Source organism: Echiichthys vipera (assembly GCF_963691815.1).
Source record: "Echiichthys vipera genome assembly, chromosome: 1".
Classification (NCBI taxonomy): Eukaryota; Metazoa; Chordata; class Actinopteri; order Perciformes; family Trachinidae; genus Echiichthys; species Echiichthys vipera.
Genome location: NC_139826.1, coordinates 14,189,792 through 14,209,198, shown reverse-complemented (window position 1 = coordinate 14,209,198; position 19,407 = coordinate 14,189,792). Strand labels below are relative to the sequence as shown.

The window sequence follows — 19,407 nt, the reverse complement described above, 5'->3', positions numbered from 1 at the left end:
ATTTTCTTCTTGTGTTAGGCAAGCGGTATATATATTATATTTTTTTTCAAGACCTCCAACCAAAGGAGAGCAGCACTTTTTCTTTCGACCTGATGGTTTGTCACACAGAACCATCTAAAGAGCTGTCACTGGAAAGGGTTTGGAAAATGGCAGGCACTTGACTTTGATTGGATGAACCATCCGTATATCATGGTCTATCGCAGGCTGCCTAACCCAGTCAGGAGAAGAACATAGAACACAATTGTACACAAACGGAGTACTTGAAGACTGACGTGATATCACGAGATATCAGCTGCCGTGCAAGGTAACCTCAGACTGCAGGCAGACAGAAAACCTTGGTTCTCAAACAGGCCTAGTGCAGCACCGGGGATGACGTGATGAGAAATAGCTGTGTTATAGGGCTCCGTGTTGAAACAGCAAGCCATTGGTGCTTGTGTGACACCCATTTCAAAACTGGTCCTCTTCTGCAAAAGTGATGGTGAATCAACAGTTTTGACAAGTTGGCTGTAAAACGTCCGACTCAAACAGACAGACTACCCGTGTACATCAAAGGCGCTTCCGCCCCAGTCCATTTGGCACCGGATTGCAGAATGTCGGGAGCTTGTGTGAAGCAACACACTGTGTAGAGAAGGGAAGGGAGTGCCCACCCCACCAGAACATTTGTGTTTGCATGCGTGATGCATAGGAAGATATAAAGTCTGCAGTCAGTCATGAATTCAGCTTTGAACTTAGAAAATAACTTAGGAACAACATATAGACAGGGGGCAATTTAAGAACACTTCAGTCAAAAACCCAAGGCTCTTCAGCTAACTGTTGTCAAGTTTGTTCTGTTAAGGTCTCTATAGTCCAACATCTACCTCATCTTCAGGGTATGCCACTAACTTGAACTATGGTGAGATAACACAGCACCTAGGTGCCACCACACACAAATACCTACACAAGCACAGACATACAAGACCACACATACAGACAGAGGCTTAACATTTGCTGCAGTGCTTCTTGCTGCTGTTTTATCATTTGTAACAATATGCACCTCAAAATATGTCCATCCTACCAAAAAAACCTAATAAACAAACTATAAAAAAGAAGCTCCAGTAAAACAATGTCAGAAATGTTCTATTTCAACTATTTTGACAGATTATGTTGTTTCATTTCATGCATGAGATATAAAAAAAACATTCAAGGTAAAAAATAAATCATTTCTCACGTTGTTTACAGCCACTTGAGGCATTCATTTATTTTAAGAATACCACCAAGAACTCAGTGTGACGTCTAACTGGGAAGACAGTTCAATGGCTAACTGGAATGTGTGGGAGTTGAACTCAAGGGTGTTGGTAATGTGTAACCTCATGTCTCCAAACACTCCTGCTCAGGACCAGCCCATGAATATGGATTGGACTGTGAGAGCCAGAGGTCAATCTGGAGGATGTTGCCAGAAACATCCAAAAAACAATTGGCTTTCAGCTACTTTCCTGTTGATATTTTTTCTGGATAATCTGCAATATCCTGAGATGTATTTACAGATTTAATTTGGCATGTAGGTCCAGCCTACATTCACAAATCACGTTTAATGCAAGGTCATCCATTCAAGCTCATACAAGTAAAACGGATGAGATGTTTATGTCGGCTATTAAGAACATAATCCTCTGCATGTTTCTTTCATTGACACATATTGCAGATACAGGAATAGGTCATATTTAATTAATCAAATTCAGGAACTTGTTTTGTTTTTCCATTTAAAAGTAGAAACAAAAAAAAGGAAAGAAAACATTATACCAAGAAATAAATAGGATGAATGTCATGCCATTAACAACTGCATATTTTTTTTCGAATCAATGACATGAACATTTCATATATATTGACAGACAAGTTCAGCATGTGTTCAGTGGGGGTCCACAGGTAGGGTACGTGATGGCAAATGACAGACAGATTGGCCCTGAGCTGTTAATTGTTGTTGGAGGCTGAAAGCTGCATTGCTCATTTCACCTTGCGACAGGTCGGCGGGGGACGGGATCATTAATATTAGAACATGTCCATCCATCTACCTGAACAAGAGGCCAGTCATTTAAAGGGCTGGCGCTGGGCAGACCTTTCACACCCTGTTTATAACACTGATCTATGCACATTACCAGAGCTGCGGGGGACCACTGCCAGTCATTAATTACATTCGCACACACAACCTTTATTGGCGCTCAGTCACATTTGAAAAATGTCACACGTGCAAGATACTAACACACATCCGGTGTGCTATTTTAACTAAACATCAAAGGTCCTGTCAAATTCTCTCTTTGTGAGCCATGTGTGCTCTTTCTCACACTCACACTTACTTAAAGCTACTCTTCCAGTCATCCCAGGGTATGTGTTGTGCAATTCTGCAAGCAATGAAGAAAAAACAGTACTGGACCTCATCTTTTTTTTGATCTCTCTCACTGCACCTGACAGGCTTACAGAGAGACCCAGGTTTCCAGATCAATCATTCAAAAGTATTTACAAATGCACAAAGCCAGGCACAGACAGGTTGGCACATGGCCACTCTGTTTAAGTGCTTTTCAATGTGTCTGTGGTGTCAACATCTATTTCACACTTATATACACCTCAAAGGGGGAAAAAAGATGTTTCTGTGACCTTTAGCAAGTGTCAAATCGGGAGAGAAGAAGAGAGGAGAAGAAGAGAAAGAGAGAAGGGCGATTTAAGAGATCTGTCGATGTCCGCCTTACATAACCTTTTTATTTATCCGGCAGAGATTGACTGAGCATGCTCTTTATCAGAAACATACTAGAGGCTTCACACTTGCATACTTATACAATTTCACACGCAGGAGCGGCCAAGTACATCTGAAGGTTTCTGGAGAAGAATAAAAAGTTTCTTTGCTGAAGAAACTTGGGGTTAAACAGCTTGTTCAAGGGTATCTTGAGCCTTACACCCAGTGCCGGATTCAAACTAGCATCCTTGTCGTTACAAGAGCTGTATGAGCTCTCGGCTACCAGCACAGATATGCAAGGGCCATTTGCCATTTTGCCTTAATTGTTAGTTTGCGGCCAGGCCATAATGTTTCCATTAAGAATATGTCGATCGAGAAAAGCTTTTTAGTTTTCACCTTCAAATTACAGCACGCTTTCATGAGGTCAGCTGTTTTCCATATGGAATGGCAAGTTTTAATGCAGACGCAGTCCCTTGGTATTCAGGCAGGGTCCAGTTCAGCAAGGGGTAAGTCAGGGGAAAGAGTGAGAAAATGAGGAAGGGAGAGGAATGGAGGGAGGAAAGAGAAGCGAGGAAGGAGAGCGTTGATTGAAAGACTGTGATTAGCAGTTTTCAGCAGGGCACCAGGGCCACTGAGTTGTTCTAACAGGGTTGTCGCGTCTCGAGGTGCAGTCAAGGAGAAGTCAGTGCTTTAGTAAGCTCCCTCAATTTCTCCATTTCCCCCTCCCTCTCTCATTCACTCTCACCACCCAGCCACACTTTTCCTGCCCCTCCACAAAATCAATATGGCTGTGCAAAGTGCAGCTTGGCCCAGGGGGAGGGCCGGCTAGCTGTAGGGGCAATGTGAATCTTACAGGGGAGGACAAGAGGCGTCCTACAGGCCTGTCCCACAGGCAGTGTCAAGGACAGACCTGTGTACCAGAGGACTGAGACCACCAGATTGTCCTTCCCCTCTGCATCACGCCTTCTCTCTCTCTTTCTGCTGGCTGGGCTTGGCCGGCTCAGCGGGGCAGAAGAGATCGATAAGCAGGTGGAGCGTTTAAAATCCCCGGCTCTGGAGGCTGGCGTTACGCTCCTCAGAGCTCAGCAGACCTATACATCGCTCAGGGCAGAGCAGCTGGACGGACGAATGGATGGATGAGTGGGTATATGGTGGCCGCACCTCGTCATTGAAAGGTTTGTGATTTGTGACAATAAACAATTCAATAGCACTTAGCCATACAGTGTCTGAGGGGTGTAGAGCCAGACTCTTCACATACCCTGCCATTGTCTCAACATGTCACAGATCAGTAACATTCAGGCAGGTCAGGCAACTATAGACAAACACACCCAAGTCACTACCTGTATTGCTGCAGCGATGATACGCATGAAAAATGGCCTTTAAAAGAGAAAAAACTGGCATGTTCTATCATTGTCGGTGTTCCTCATTTCCATACAGTAGGCTTGACGAAGAAGCCTGTACATGATGTGGATGAAGTGTGCAAGGAGGATTTCAGTCTTGCCGAGTGTCTCCGTGTGTGAGTGACTGATCACAGTAGAAGTGGCTTGTGTCTCTAATCCAGTACCACTGTTAGACAGTGCAAAGACCCAGCTCTGTGTACCGCGGCGCAGGTTGATCAAACCCATCATGTGACAAGCAACCTCTTCAAATGACGATGATTTCCCAGCTCTGTGTCCTTTCGGCTCCATATTAGATCATCCTCTGACACTACCGAGTCTGGTACTTCATCTGGGATAAAGATGATGTGCAATCCGACCGGAGAGGCTGGGAGTCAAGGGTAAACGAGGGGCTGAGACAGGGGTACTGTGCTGGATTGGCTGACAGCTGTGACAATTATCGTGCAATATATTATAACCTTATGCTAAACATAATATTTGATAAAGTATGTTGCTTGACAAAACACTTCAATGATATTTTAACATCAACTCTGTGTGTCACATTCACACACGCATTAGATTTTGGTGGAAAAAAATAGTAGATCATACAACATATAAAAAATAGAGGATCCTGTCTGCTTCAATTTTTCTGATCCATCACAATGTGATTAGATGTTCTACTTTTCTGCTATCAACTATATCATACAGACAGACAGCTTTATAATTATTTGTTGAGACCTATTTGTTGGAATTGATTTTTTAATATGCTAGTATTAACAAGCCAGAGCAGTGGCCTATGTCTAAATGCTGACAATCACCTAAGCCAAAAAACATATGGCACAAAACAGATGTGGACTGAACATCTAGGACAGGTCTAATTCTATCTCATGTACTGTAGTCTTTGACCCAGATAAAGTGGCATTATGATCTGACCTCAGATTAATATTGAATTAAGGGGCCGGATATCATTTGTGGCTGTTTACACAACCGTCAGCCTGTCTTCCTGGAATCCTGAAGCAGATAAGGTTGCTATAATGGCATTAACCAAATCTTTAAGTATAGCAGACGGCACTTGTCTTGCTTGAGAAGCCACCTCATTTCTTTATTTATTTTCCCTTCACTCATTCTGAACAAAGGAAAATATTCTACCAGGAATTGAATAGCTTAATCCTCTTTTTACTCTTCCCAGTAGCTTGAATGGTGACAGATTAACATTCTGGAGGTTTACAGACCCAGTCATTTGAAAAAATGTAATTGCTGGTGCCACACTGCATGCATGTGTTTAAGTTGAGGGTTAATATTAAAGCTTAAAAAACACACATGCACTCGAGTCGGGGGGGGGGGGGGCGGTTGAGCAAGACCCAAGTCACTTAAGTCCGGACCATTCTGTCACGTATGTATCAGGGAGTCGCAAACTGTCCCAAACCCTCACTAGGCACCATAGTTACTGTTCACTTCTGCTAATTATTACAGCCAATCAGAGGGGTTAACGGGGCGGAGCCTGGCCAGACCATGTTCTGGGGCATTTAACAGCTGGCAGGAACGGAGGTGAATGCATTACACACTGCCCTCATCCAATAAAAATAAAACACCCTGACATCTGAGGTGTACTTAGCAAAGAGGAAAGGGAGGAAGTGAGGGAGGCAAGAAAGAAAGGAGAGGGAGGGGAAGGGGAGGGTGAGGTGGGTTGAAGGGGAGCGAGCATCTGATATCATGATGTCCAAGTGCCACCTAGTGACAGCTCTTCCCAGCTTCTCTGTTTCTTAAGGCTATAGAGCATCAAGGGTGGGAGGGGGGTGGGGGGTGGACAGATGAAGCGACCCAGGACAGAGGGATTGGATATAAGTAGCATATGCTTTTATTCTTTCAAGGACATCTCAGCGAGCTGTCCAATGAACAGCCTAAACCATCTAAGTTTCAAATCAAATTACTACATACAGCAAAACAATGACATTCAAAAGTGATGTAGATTTTAATCATGTTACATCTTGTTTCCAAAACCCAATCAAGCATAAAACTACCTCAAGTGACCCCGCTGTCTGTGGAGTTGGGGAGGAGCAGGCCGGTAACACTGCACTTGTATGCTGGTGGACCTGGGCTCCTAGGTCCCCTCCCCTCATTAACCCAGGTATAAATCACACTCTGCCAGTGCCCAGAGGTGAGAGGGATGAGAGTGGAGGTGAGCTTGAAATAATGCTTATGTCACGGCGGGTCAGCCCTCCATTATGGCCGTTTCAAAAACTATTAATCTTGCTTGTAGTCAGTGGCCTAGAAATAATTACTTCATCTAACCCATGTAATACAGCATGACCAGCAGTCGAGCCTGGTCAATTTGAAGCTGGGGAGGCAGGGTCGGGTGCGTGTGTGTGCGTGTGTGGGGGGTGTGTGTGTGTATGTTGGGGGTGTGGAGAGTCAATGAGAGAGAGTGGGAGTGAGTGAGTGAGGAAGGGGGGAGAGTCACAAATTACCAGGCCCTGTCTCCTCCTGCTACTGGGTGACTGATGTCCTGCTCACTTCAGCTGTGGCCTTTTACACTCTCAACACTGATTTAGATAGATACACGCACACTCTGTAAGGCAGATCATGTACAAGCGCACATATGTACGCACATTAATCTATGATTAAATACACACAGCAAGGAACACACAGATCACATTATTTTAAACACATTTTTAAGAAAGGGTTTTGACCTTACAAAATTAGATCTCAACGCTCACAACTGATCACAGCATAAAAATGTCTTTAGTTAGCACGCAGAACTGACCCTGATAAAGTCAGCTGGCTACCACTAAACATAATTTAACAGTATATCAAATTGATCAGCAGCTTTTTTTACATATTGCGTATTTTCCATCTATATGCCATAAATAGATGCAAAATGCAATCTACTTGTAAAAACAACCTGTATATTTTAAATGACTTGTCAAAATATGCAAGTGAAGATATATTCATTAGTAATGTGTCCGAAGTAATTTTGAAAGCCATGATATGACATGCAGGAATTTAAAACCCACACTGTGGGTAAACAGAGGAGTTAATGCAAACTCAGCCTCCATGAACATCACAGGAAGTATGTATGGAGTGACATAAATAAAAGCAGCCCTCCAGTGGCTGTCACAGCTGGCATTGCAGGTGCAAATTTAATTAGTCAAGGTGAAGTCTCCCTTGTTGTCTGAGAAGGGGGGGGGGTCCTCGCCATGCACAGCTGTAAACACGCACTATATCCTAATCAGGTGTCACCGCAGCGTTTGATCAGCCCGCGAGAACTTGTCACGAATCCCCGGCAGAGAGTGGGCCGAGGGGGAGAACAAAGGAAAAGAGCTGTCATGATAGAACAGGGTGGTGGTGGTGATGGCAGTGGCAGTGGATGAAGAGAGTTTGCCCATTAGCAGTCTCTGTCGACTATCATCTCTCCCACTCCCCCTTAAAGTCTCCTCCTTACTTTCTTTCTTTCACTAGGTGGCTACCTCCAATGTACACCTCACTGTATCCCGTCACAGCTCTATGTCTGTACTTCTACGCTGAGGAAATCTCAACCACATCTGTCATACCCACGCTTCACAACCGCCAACAAATCTTCCAAAAGAAAACCCCAAAGTAGTACACTACTTTACCTCCCAAAAACCAACACATGTTCAGAGATACAAGATGCGCTCGTTTAGTTTTTATCAAGCACCATTCTAAGTAGTCGGGTCCTCCTGAAAGGCCTGGAGAACTAGAGGCAGACATGCTGTTCTCCTCCCGCCCCGTGCCTCCAGGCTGCATTGAGGAAGTGCAGGAATACATGTGCCATTAGATACTGTTTACCTTTCAGTTTGGGTGATATTGAATACATTAGCCGATTGAACCTCATAAGAAACACAGGCGAGTGACAAGGCCCAATCGTCTTTGCGACTACCATGGTAACTGAGATTACAGGCTAACAAAGAGCAGACAGGGGGAAAAAATATTTAAAACCCGAATAGTGATACATAAATTAATTAAAGGACAAAAAAACAAGTGGAGAATTAAAGTTGGAACATCTGTCAGCGACTTAGCTTCCCAACGTAATACCAGTGTTAGAACATTTATACCCTTGAAGTTAATGATCCCCTCTTTAATTGACAGTCAAGGAAAACTGGCTGCTGCAGCATCCTGCCGAGACGCAGATAAGAGGCCCCCTTCGCCCCTCCCAAAAATAAAATTTAAAAAAAACAGTTTAAAGAACCTTGGCACTAATCCCTATTGTCATCCCAGCGCAGCAGAAGGACTTACAAACACTGATAACTCCGCTGAAGCTGTCTATTTCTCAGGAGTTATGGGGACAGCCGAGCCGCTGTGCGCTTCGAATCAGTCACTCAGATTAGCCCAATCCCTCTATGCTGTCAGTCTGCCGAGACAGTAGCCTGTCACCACATTTACATGAGTCCATCTCATATGTGACAATGCCCCCTATATATGACAATGGTTTGCGAGGAAGGGGTCCACTCACTCGCAGATAGCGGCTGTACAGTATGGCAGACGGGCTGTTGTTGGATTAAGCTCATGGTGTGCGCTGCGTTTGTGTCTTCGTTGACACTCGACAACAAGTTTAAGGAGTCTTAACCATCGCTGTTTTTCCATAGAGGAGAGAATGTGGGAGATGTATGCCAGATGAAACACACACCTACACTGACAAACAGAGATATACATATACACACACGCACAACTTCAGAAAATTGAAGGTACAGAATGACTGCTTAAATAGTGTATGTCTTCACGAAAGTTGACTTCAAGCATGAATTTAATCCACCTACTTCACTTAACATGATGAAGCTCAAAAGAATAAAAGAGAAAACAACATAAAATTAAGTACACCCTATAGAAAACATCTGGATCAGTCTCCATCTTGAATAAACAAAGATTAAAAGGCCAAAAAAAAGACAAACTTTGGGGTGTCAAACTATTAAAGGATTAGTTCCTGCAGAGTATGAGTTTGTACTTTTAAATGAATGTGTGTTATGGCACCTAAGAGCTCACAGTGTGCTGACTGCTTTTTATGCTTCTGTGGCTCACTTCACTTCAAACAGTCTTGCAACAAATGACAGTGGATGCCCTCTACATAACAGGGCCAGGGCAAGCATGACACAGGGGTTGACAACTGAACCCTCAAACTCCCTAACCCCTAGCCCTGCCATGTCACACACACACACACACACACACACACACACACACACACACACACACACACACACACACACACACACACACACACACACACACACACACACACACACACACACACACACACACACACACACACACACACACACACACACACACACACACACACACACACACAAATAGTCCCAAAAACAGCCCTGACATGACCGCTCAGCAGCCCTTCCTAACCCCTCCTTGTGTTTTTTCGCTCTCCATCTCACTGGAGACAACCCTCAATTCAGGACCGTTTTAGCCAGGCAAGTGGATGTGACCCCCTGCCCCCCAGTCAGCCTCATCTGAATAAACAGAGTCTAGGAAACAGGCAGAGGAGTGAAAATCTGCCTACATTATGATAGGAAGAGAGAAGATGGGATTCTGCCAAGGGGCTCTTTTCTTTATGCACGTTTGATCAACTGCTTGACAGCGCCAGTGGATGGAATTACGGACTGTTGAACATAAAGTTATGGTGTGGGTTTAAGTGTGTGTGTGTGGGTGGGTTTGTGCAGTCCAGTCTGGACAGCTGGGTTTCCGTAGCCTGACAGTGTTAGGCTTGTGACAAGCCTGCCACACCACACCACCACATACAAAGCGCAACCCGCCCACCAGTCTTCGCAGTCCATCACTCAGGACGGCCGAGGGAAGCGCCGTGAGAAGAGGTCAGACGTGGAGGAAAGAGGTGGGAGGAGAGAGGAGAAGAAGATGAGGAGGAAGAGGAAGGAGGGAGGGCTGGTCAGGGGTTAAGTGTAGAGAAGACAGCAATGAAAGGCAACTGTCATGCACCAGTGCTCGCCCAGGAGCACCTGTCTCGAGAAGAACATGCAAAGTGTGCCGGTCACGTCCTGACAATACCCCCACTTTTACACACACACACACACACACACACACACACACACACACACACACACAGGAAAGGGCTGATGCTCCACCATTGGAAAGGCATCGCCTGTCTGACAGCATGCCAGTCAAGCTGTCGTTGGCTCCTTCGCATATGCAAAGAAAAGTTAGGCTGATGAAGAAAAAACACACAGAAGCTCAGAGGAAAAATCACTGAGACATGAACGGACTACTTGAAGTGAGGAGACACTTCTCAAAGACTTGATGCAGAGTAAATGCTGGAACGAACAGTACAAAAAGCTCTATGAAAGCAAATCCAGGATAACAGGACACCTACTCCAGGCTGGAAGTTGGTGTGGCTACTAAAGTCTTCAGGTGGCAGCAGGAATGCTTTTCGTATTTTTCTATCCTATAATTCCCATTTTCCACCAAAATCAGCATGAATATGCAGGCTTTTTGAACTCAGGAAAAGCCGCTCAATACTGGCGTTACTTGCAAGTAGAAGCGTATATCTTCCTGGGGATTTTTTCTGGTGTGTTGAAGTCCACGTCACGAAAACAGGGTTAACAGCATGGAGGCAAGTGACAATGTACGGTGGTTGCTTCCTTTTTAAAATTCGTGACTTATTCAGTCTCCTTCCATTCTTGCTTGCACGGAGGCAGATGGAATTTGTGGCAGAAGTTACCAACAGAGGCCGATTGTAACCTTTCCCACTAAAGACAAAAGACAGATGGGTGCTAGTGAGTTTTTTTTTTTGTCCAGTGCGAAAGGGGCTTTAAATAGTATTCTTTGCTAATTGAACAACACCCTTTCACCCTAACACCATTACTCATACCGTTCCTGTAAAGTAACACAGTACTATATTACAAGATAACAACCTCAATGTTTGTTTTTACAAGTAGAGCCTACCTGTGGTGTTTTGTTGATGGCGGTTGGCGGGCGAAGCCAAGTGTACCTCCAGCTGGCTAAGCTAATTGCAATGCTAAAACCTGGCACCAGCTAAAAGGAGGCACTTGATGTGTTCAGCCTCTACAAAACAATAAGACCAACGCCAGGTATTTTAACACACTTTCATTGCTCATGTTTATGGAAAAGAGCTTATGATGTACAAATTAACAATTACTATTTACAGCACCTTGTGAACCTGGTCTCCTGCAGCTTTTTTGAATGAAGGGTTTTGGACTTTCCATTGAAACCAGATGTTGGCCAACACCGTAGCAGTAGGCACTTTTACTTTATTGGAAAGGTGAGTCATTACAAATGAAAATAAATTCGCAAATAAACAGCGCAAAGACTGTTCTGCCCTATGCAGGTGGTTTTCCATAGTGAAATAATTGTTATTAGTTAGCTACAATTAGCAACAAACAGGGCAGCTCAGGAGTATTCTGGGTAGCTGACCTTTACTATAATGGCTTGTGTGGCTCGCTTTTACTCTTGGAGAAAGAGTAGATGTGCTTCCAGACTAGGGTTGCAAAATTCCGGGAATGTTCAAAGTTGGAAACTTTCCATGGGAATATAAGTGAATTTAATGGGAATTAACCGGAATTTATGGGAATAAACCTGTAATTCACAAAATGAATAGTTGTCTCTTAACAGGGATTTTAAATAAAATAAATAATAATAATAATATATTTTAGCATAATCTTGACTAAGACAACCAGATTTAATTTATTTTATTTTTTTGAGTGGGTTGGGTCGGGGATGACTAATATTTTACTCAAAATTCATGTTTCTGTTGTTTAATTTAATAATTGATTGTTCAATAAAATAATAAAAATTTGATAAAGTTTTACCTTCAAATAAATCTGTTGAAATGTAATGTTTTTAAATTTTTATTATTTTGCATGTATGCCTGTTTATAACAAAACAAAATGTTTAGATTCATGTTTGGATATGATACAGTTTGTTTAAAAAAAAACAAAATTCTAGTTAATTACAATAAATTAGTATAATTCCCATGGAAAGTTTCAGTGTTGGAATATTATATAAATTTCCCAGTTTAACTTCCCATGGAAGGTTTCTGAAAATGTTTCCGTAAATTCACTGTATCTGGCACGGTTATTGAGCCAGGACATAAGGGGGCTTTCTGTCGCCTTGCTAGGACCACACCCGTTTCAAACTTAACCTTCATTTTAATCTCAACTACACACCTGTAAAGTTTCAGTTTAGTTGTGACGCTATCATGCTAACAAACAGCCATAAACACACAGCAAAATACTCCTAACATCCTCTGTGGTAGTTACAGCAGGTGTCTGTCTCTGGGACCACATTTTGCCATGATGAAAAAAACAGACTCACAAGGTAAAGACATATAAATATTAATTATAGCTGAGTATTTTTACATACTTTTAAATGTCCCTGGAGAAGGACTTTAAACAAAGGTGCTTAACAAGCCTATTAAATATTTGTATTACATATGTTATGTTCTATTTGCATTGAAACAAACAGCAACCTCAAATCACGCATGCACATACTGTACGGAGATGAGTATACTATGGACACCAACACACAACATACAAAAGCAGTCATACCTCACACTTACACCTGTCCAAACCCCACAAATAGTGCACATTCACACACACACAGACGCACATTCACACACACAGACGTGCACACACACACACACACACACACACACACACATGCCAAACAAACAGAAATAGAAAATAACGACGGATCATAGCCTCGAGTGGCTAATTAACCCCCTGGAGACTCTTGCCTCTGTGTATGAGTTGAGAGGGTCATTCCCATGTTTATTCAGCACCAGTCGAATGAGCCACCACCATCTATTGATTGAACTGATTATTCTATGTCTCTCTTGTGACAGGACACATGCATGACAGATGAACCCTACTTGGGAAGGTCACATTCGATGTAATCTCATTGAATCTGACGGCTGATCTGGTCAGCCAGTTTGCATGATCCACAACGTGGCCTTGTTTGCGAATACGCTGACATCTGTGGCTAATGCCTCAACACTAATATGAGGTGCTCGGTAGGGGCTGTCAGACACGTAAGCTGTCAAGGGCTGTTTGGACAACCCTAGTGACTGCTTCCATAGGAGAAAACCAACTTGGTGTTAAATGCTAAACATAGCAATATACCCAAGTATTGGTACCTAAAGTGGTATATCACTAGCAGAATACTGTATATATTAATGTTTTTGAACAATCCAATATTACTGTATTAAGACTGCTAGAGAGAATCAAACCAAGCAGGATTGCATGGGTGTAAGACATGAATTCTGTTGCCTCATCATGGAAATTCTGTAGAAATATGTCGGATTTTGTCTTTGGTAAAACTCTTTTTTAATTTTGCATCTTGCTTCATGCCTAGCCAGGTCGCCAGAAAAAAATATTAGCATTGTACATTTCTGCAAACCATAGAAACGTCGATATTTAATATTTTTGGCAGCCATTTACGTCTGTACATGATGTACCAGGCTTTCAACTGATTTATAAACGTTAATATTACACGTTCAGAGCAAGTACTCCCCAAGTCAGGTGAAGTAGTAAAACAAGCCTCCAACTCCGCTTATACAGTAGAGGAGGTCGGGGCGATGGTTGGGTCAAACACACATTGGACTTTCGCCTGGGAGACCACGGTTCGGGTCCTGTTTATGTTCTATCCTATGTGAAAGCCAAACTTAATTACTTAACATTTTTAACCCAAACTACGATCTTTCCCTAATCCTAACCATGTAGGTTTGCCTAAAATGCCTACGTTAGCGTTAATCGCATGTTTAAAACTGCGACCGTAGAGCATCCAAAAGTGTGGGTATGTGACAAGTAGGGAATGAGAGCTGGTTGCAGCTATTGTGAAACATTGATATTCATCATATCTGTGGTTTGAAGAAATGAAAAATGCTAACATTTTATTCTGGCGACTGGACTGTTCATGCCTTAAAGTACTCAACCATTCAGAGGTGTATAGGCAGCAGCCATTGCTTGGAGAAAACTTCTGCAGATGTCCCTTCCAGTTGCAGTATGACTCATTATGGCATTAAATCTCCAAACCACACCAAACTGTAATGCCTGACATAAGGCTATCTCTGGTTTTCCATTTAAATGCTTAGTAAGATCACAGGTCCTCACAGGCACATGTGGGAGTCCACTCTCTGACAGACCATCTTAGCCAGACAACGCAGGCACAGCCATAAAAGATCATATCCTTCCAGATGCAAACCAAATGTAGACACCGTGAACCTCTAAAATGTCATGCATTCAACACAGATCACTATAAAAAAGGTGTTGGGAAGTAAAGGAACGATATGCAGAAGCTAACCCAACATGTATAACCCATTATAACCGATGTCATCAACAGAGAACAATCTCATGGGTAATAAACAGTAACCTGGTGCATCATTTTATCTCAAGGAAAAGGCTCACTCATGTCAACAGTTGACAGTGGATTTTATAATTATATCACAGATGAACTGGGGCAAAACATACAACAACCAATCCCATCCTTCCATCACTGACTAGAGATGCACTGATCCATTTTTTTCCCATCCAATCTGATACCGATACCTGGGCTGAGCGTATTGGCAGATACCCGATACAGATCCGATACTACTATTGAATGAATGAACCATATACCTTGCCATGTGAGTGAAGGCATCAGGCTTGACAAACATTTAGCCTCGTTGAAAAAAAGGTAAAACATTTAACACAGATATAAAAGTATTTAATATTATTTATTAACCAATAACAAAAAATGTACATTAGCAGCAAACTCCATCACACTTACTGCAGCGTTCCAAGATTTAAGTTGATAAAGGACAAATTAGAGAATCTTCTACAACTCCTTAACTGAAAAACATTCACACACACAAACACGTGCATGTCATATCTCTTTATTTTACTCCAATACAAATGACTACATTCTTGTAACAAACTAAGGCAGAAAATTAATGCATTACATTATGGTGTGTTGGCTGAACTAAAGAGAGGTCGAACTAACCAAGTTGATCTGTAAACACCTCAGTCCAAATATATGAGCCAAAGATCAAATAGGCAAGACAAGGTAAAGACATGTAGAGGAAAAGCTCTGTAGCAGACTAATCAGCCCCCTCCAACGCTCACATAGCAGATCAATGAAAGACCTGGGGCCTTGGGCCTGCGCTATATTACACGCCAACACTTCATATTCATTCATTGATTTTACTTTTCAGTATAGTATATCATTGAACTCCAATGGGAGCAAAAAATAGAGGCCGGGGCTGAGGTCAACCCTCGCGTGGACGGATGTTTGCACAATATTGATGGCGTACGCAAAAAGAAATGACTAAATATCTGGATCAATAGCTAGTTTCCCTAGCCACGACAGGTTGTTCCAGATGGAAATATATAAATACTTCTTTATGGCCACTGCAGTGGCCCCAACGAACAGGGCTAAATGCCCCCCTTAAGGTAAACTCTTTGATTAGCCAAGGCCAGAGGTGACAAGAGGGGTCTGCTGATGCTACGACGCCACGCTTCCAATGGCCTGAGGATGCTAATGTACACAAGGGCCCAGTAAAGGTCCAAGGATATGACAGGTCACAAGCCCTGGGCAAGGTGTTCTGTGCTACCCGGCCCTCCTATTCATTTGTAATGATGATGGACCAAGAGCACACCCTTCTTGGTCATGTTCAAATAATGCATGCCATTAATAATTTAGAAAATCTTTTTCTTTTTTCCTAATTGAGGTAATCAGAACTGAGACTGGGGGGTATAGTTACAGTATAGTTAGGCCTGAAGAAACATATTTGCATTCGAAATGTTCCAAATTTCAGCCACATGAAGAAGGAACAAAGTAGAGTAAATATGCAGAGCATTTAGTAATCAACTCTGGCCAACGGCCTGACCAAAACCATCCTGCTGCTGCTGCTGCTGCTGGCACAAGAGCTGCCTGTTCTTATTTACAGCACAACACAATTACTGAGAACAACATCCAACCTCACAGCTTCCCCTGCTCCAAAGCAGCCAATGGGGCCATAAAAAGGGAGGAACCACATCATTGCCTGCTCCTTAATTAAATGAAAGCTATAAGCCTCATTTACCTCCTCTTTTTACACATTGAACTGGCCAGCCCACTGCTGAAGACCTCCCAGACGCCATCCCTGCTTGGCCCTAAATCATGACTGGATAAACTGCCCAGTGGGTCCCTGCTGGACACAGCGTCCGCCCAGCGGCTAGGCCAGAGCAGGGCATGCAGTGGATCGACACCTAGCCAACGATAAGTAATTCTGTAGAGGATTAGCAGCATGATAGCCTGATCAATACTGTGTGCTCAGGCCATTAGGAATGCAACGAGGAAATGACCCCCTCTGGTAATAAAGCAGGGCATCTGGGTTCTCCTTCATTTGCCAGCTCCATTAGTGTAATGGTATCATTATCTGCCACAGCCGTATTTTTCTTAGCCCTGGCTTTTCCACAGCTCGACCGGCGGGGGTCTGATGAAGCTGTGTGAGCCCCCATGCAGAGTGTTCTCCTTTCTACCATTCTACACAGAGCCTAGGTGTAAATCTAGCTCTGTTGGAGCTTATGTGTTACCCTGCCTTAGGTATCCATACCCATGTTTTATGTCAGCACCCAACACTATTTCTCCATTATTGGCTCATTAATAGAGCAAGCTGCATGTAACTTGGGTTAAAAGGGAGAAAAAGATGGCCGGCAGAGCACAAAGCTGCTGAATGTGCTGAATCTGACACCCCCCTCTTGCTAAAACACCAGGCCTGACATGACAGGACGCCGGCATTAGTCGCCATAAATCGTTTCCTTTACACTAATTCAGCAGCCAACATTTTGTGTGGGAGAATTGATTAACCATGTCTGGATGTGTGGCCACATAATCAGCTTTTACCTTGGTAGTTGTTAATTTAATAGAATTGCCAAGGGAAACACAAACCATTTTAATGAGTGTTCAGAAATTAAATACCCTAAACAGCTTGCACTAGGTGCCACAACCAGAGCAAACCAATGAGGCTGATCTAAGCAATGGGCTGGGCTGAGCCCAGGACCTCACAACATCTGGTGACCCTGTGTGATCATTTCTTAGCCTTCTGCAAACACACACACACACACACACACACACACACACACACACACACACACACACACACACACACACACACACACACACACACACACACACACACACACACACACACACACACACACACACACACACACACACACACACACACACACACACACACACACACACACACACACTTCCTGTTTCGACACAGCACTTTATACTTGTCATCACTGTCCAAATGGTGAGCTTGCATCAAAGACAGCATTAGAACACTGGGTTAAAGGACAGGGTCAGTGTTTTCACACTTGCCATGGCATGAGTGGAAATTCATCCTGTGATGACAATACTAATAAAAATAATAGAATTTTTTCAATTCATTAGGGTATAAGGCAGGTTTAATGTTGCTATGAGCTGTTTGTCAAACAATGTCTGATGGATCCATCCTCCAGTGTAAGTTAAAAAGTTTTTTTTTTCATATTCTTGAATTCAATTATACAGTATGTGAATTGATGTGTCTGTTACCTGTCACAATGCTATACTGACTTACTTTGGTGGGATTTTCTGAGGAGATTGTGTATTCATCTGTCAGTAATCTGTTGGTGCTTGCATTCCTAAACTCAGAATGACAGTGGGCCCATCATGGCGCATCTCTCACTTTGTGCAGCACTGCAGACAGACCCACTTACTGAATAGTACAACCATCATATCCAGTCCATTATATCAAGTTATTTGTTATCATAATATCTGCATCATTATTTTTTAAAGTGGCCAAAATGCATGCAGCTTCTTCCTTGGCTGCTCTACAATCATATAGTGATTTTACAATTACAATTCCCCTTGCTCATCCTTTTATTTATCTAAAGAGAAAGGAAGCTAAGCCATTAGGTCTGTGCAGTGCTGCCTGACTGCCTGAGGGCCAGCTGGAATGAGTTCTCTCTCTGAGCCGCTCATCTGGCCGCCATGGCTGCTTTCATAAACAGGAGGAACCACGTCTTACATAGTTTCACTGCTGTCTAACATGATCCAAACATATGTGGCACAGCAGACAGCTTCCAAGTCAGGAGATAAGAGGAGGTACAGACAGAGTGGCAGACAGACAGACAGACACCATGACTATAGGCGAAACACATCCCAGGATGCTTTGGGCACAGCTAAGCCCTTTCCTTCCTTTCCTTGAGTATTTCAATGAACTGCAAAGTCATACAGCATGTGAAAGCACGATTAAGCCCGGCACAGTTTGAGGCACCAGCACGCACAACAGTTGGACATCACAGGTTACATATCTGCTCATATCATGTGCAAATAATCAAGCGCACACCACTTTTATACATTTCTACGGCCGGCATATTTACAGTGGGTATTATTTAAGCACAGCAATGACTACATTAGCCAGCAAGTTGTCATTTCTACTGTAAACCAGAGCACAAGGTATTATCCACTGTAGCCTTCACTCTCTATAATGCTGCTTGATACAGCTGTGGGCTGTTGGCCTGGCACCTTGCCAGATCTGAGATTTACACATTAACTTTACCATTTGTGTTATTGTTGCACTGGGCTGCTACAACACAACAATTGACTCATTGTTTATTCTCCACACTAGAGTAGCATCCCAAATATGCTCTGAAATTGTCTCTTGTTGATTTTTTTTAAATATAGCTGCAGACTGTAGTTCATCTCGTGTTTCCAGTTGATATCCAGTTGATATGGGACACTGCCAAGACGTTATTCTGCAAGCTACAACTTCTCCTCTGCAGTGTATTTACGTGATAAAGCACCGTTTTAATGTAACTGTAATTCTTCATTGTGGAAAACTGGGGGGAAAATGGAAAACACAATAAAGGAAACAGGCAAGGTGAGGTATGCACTGACATCCACGGCTTTTTAGCCTTCAAAATGCAGCCAGCAGCATCACACAAGGAGCATTAGATATTCAACGAGCGACAGGGCTTAGAAATATGCCAGACCTAACGGAGAAAAACGCTATCAATACCTTTCTTCTCTTCTCTCCCTCACTGTCACCCGATCTTTTCATGTTCCTGGACTTGTGTTTACACTGCCTCGCTTTCATTAGAGGGGATGTTGGTTGTTGTAGTACACGAATACATGGCATTGTATCTATTCTATATAAGAGAGAGCACACGGAAGTGTACCCTTCCGTGTTATTGCAGTCAAAGCCAAATCGTCAATATTTTCAGTCCAAACGTTTTTTGGGTGAGAGATTCGTGAAGTAGATGCTGAAAGCAAGCAAATTAGAACTACAAATCCCAGAGTGAACGTGCGTCCGTGGCGGAA

General features: G+C 43.0%; 1 protein-coding gene across 1 annotated transcript in view; it reads right to left on the bottom strand.

The window, feature by feature from the left end:
* Nucleotides 1-19,170, bottom strand: part of fto (FTO alpha-ketoglutarate dependent dioxygenase) — a 130,044-nt gene extending 110,874 nt beyond the window's left edge. The window contains exon 1 of the mRNA XM_083921028.1: nt 19,106-19,170. Within this exon, the coding sequence (XP_083777154.1) occupies nt 19,106-19,147 (42 nt within the window). The 5' untranslated portion in view covers nt 19,148-19,170. The remainder of the gene's footprint in view (nt 1-19,105) is intronic.
* Nucleotides 19,171-19,407: the final 237 nt, after the last annotated feature.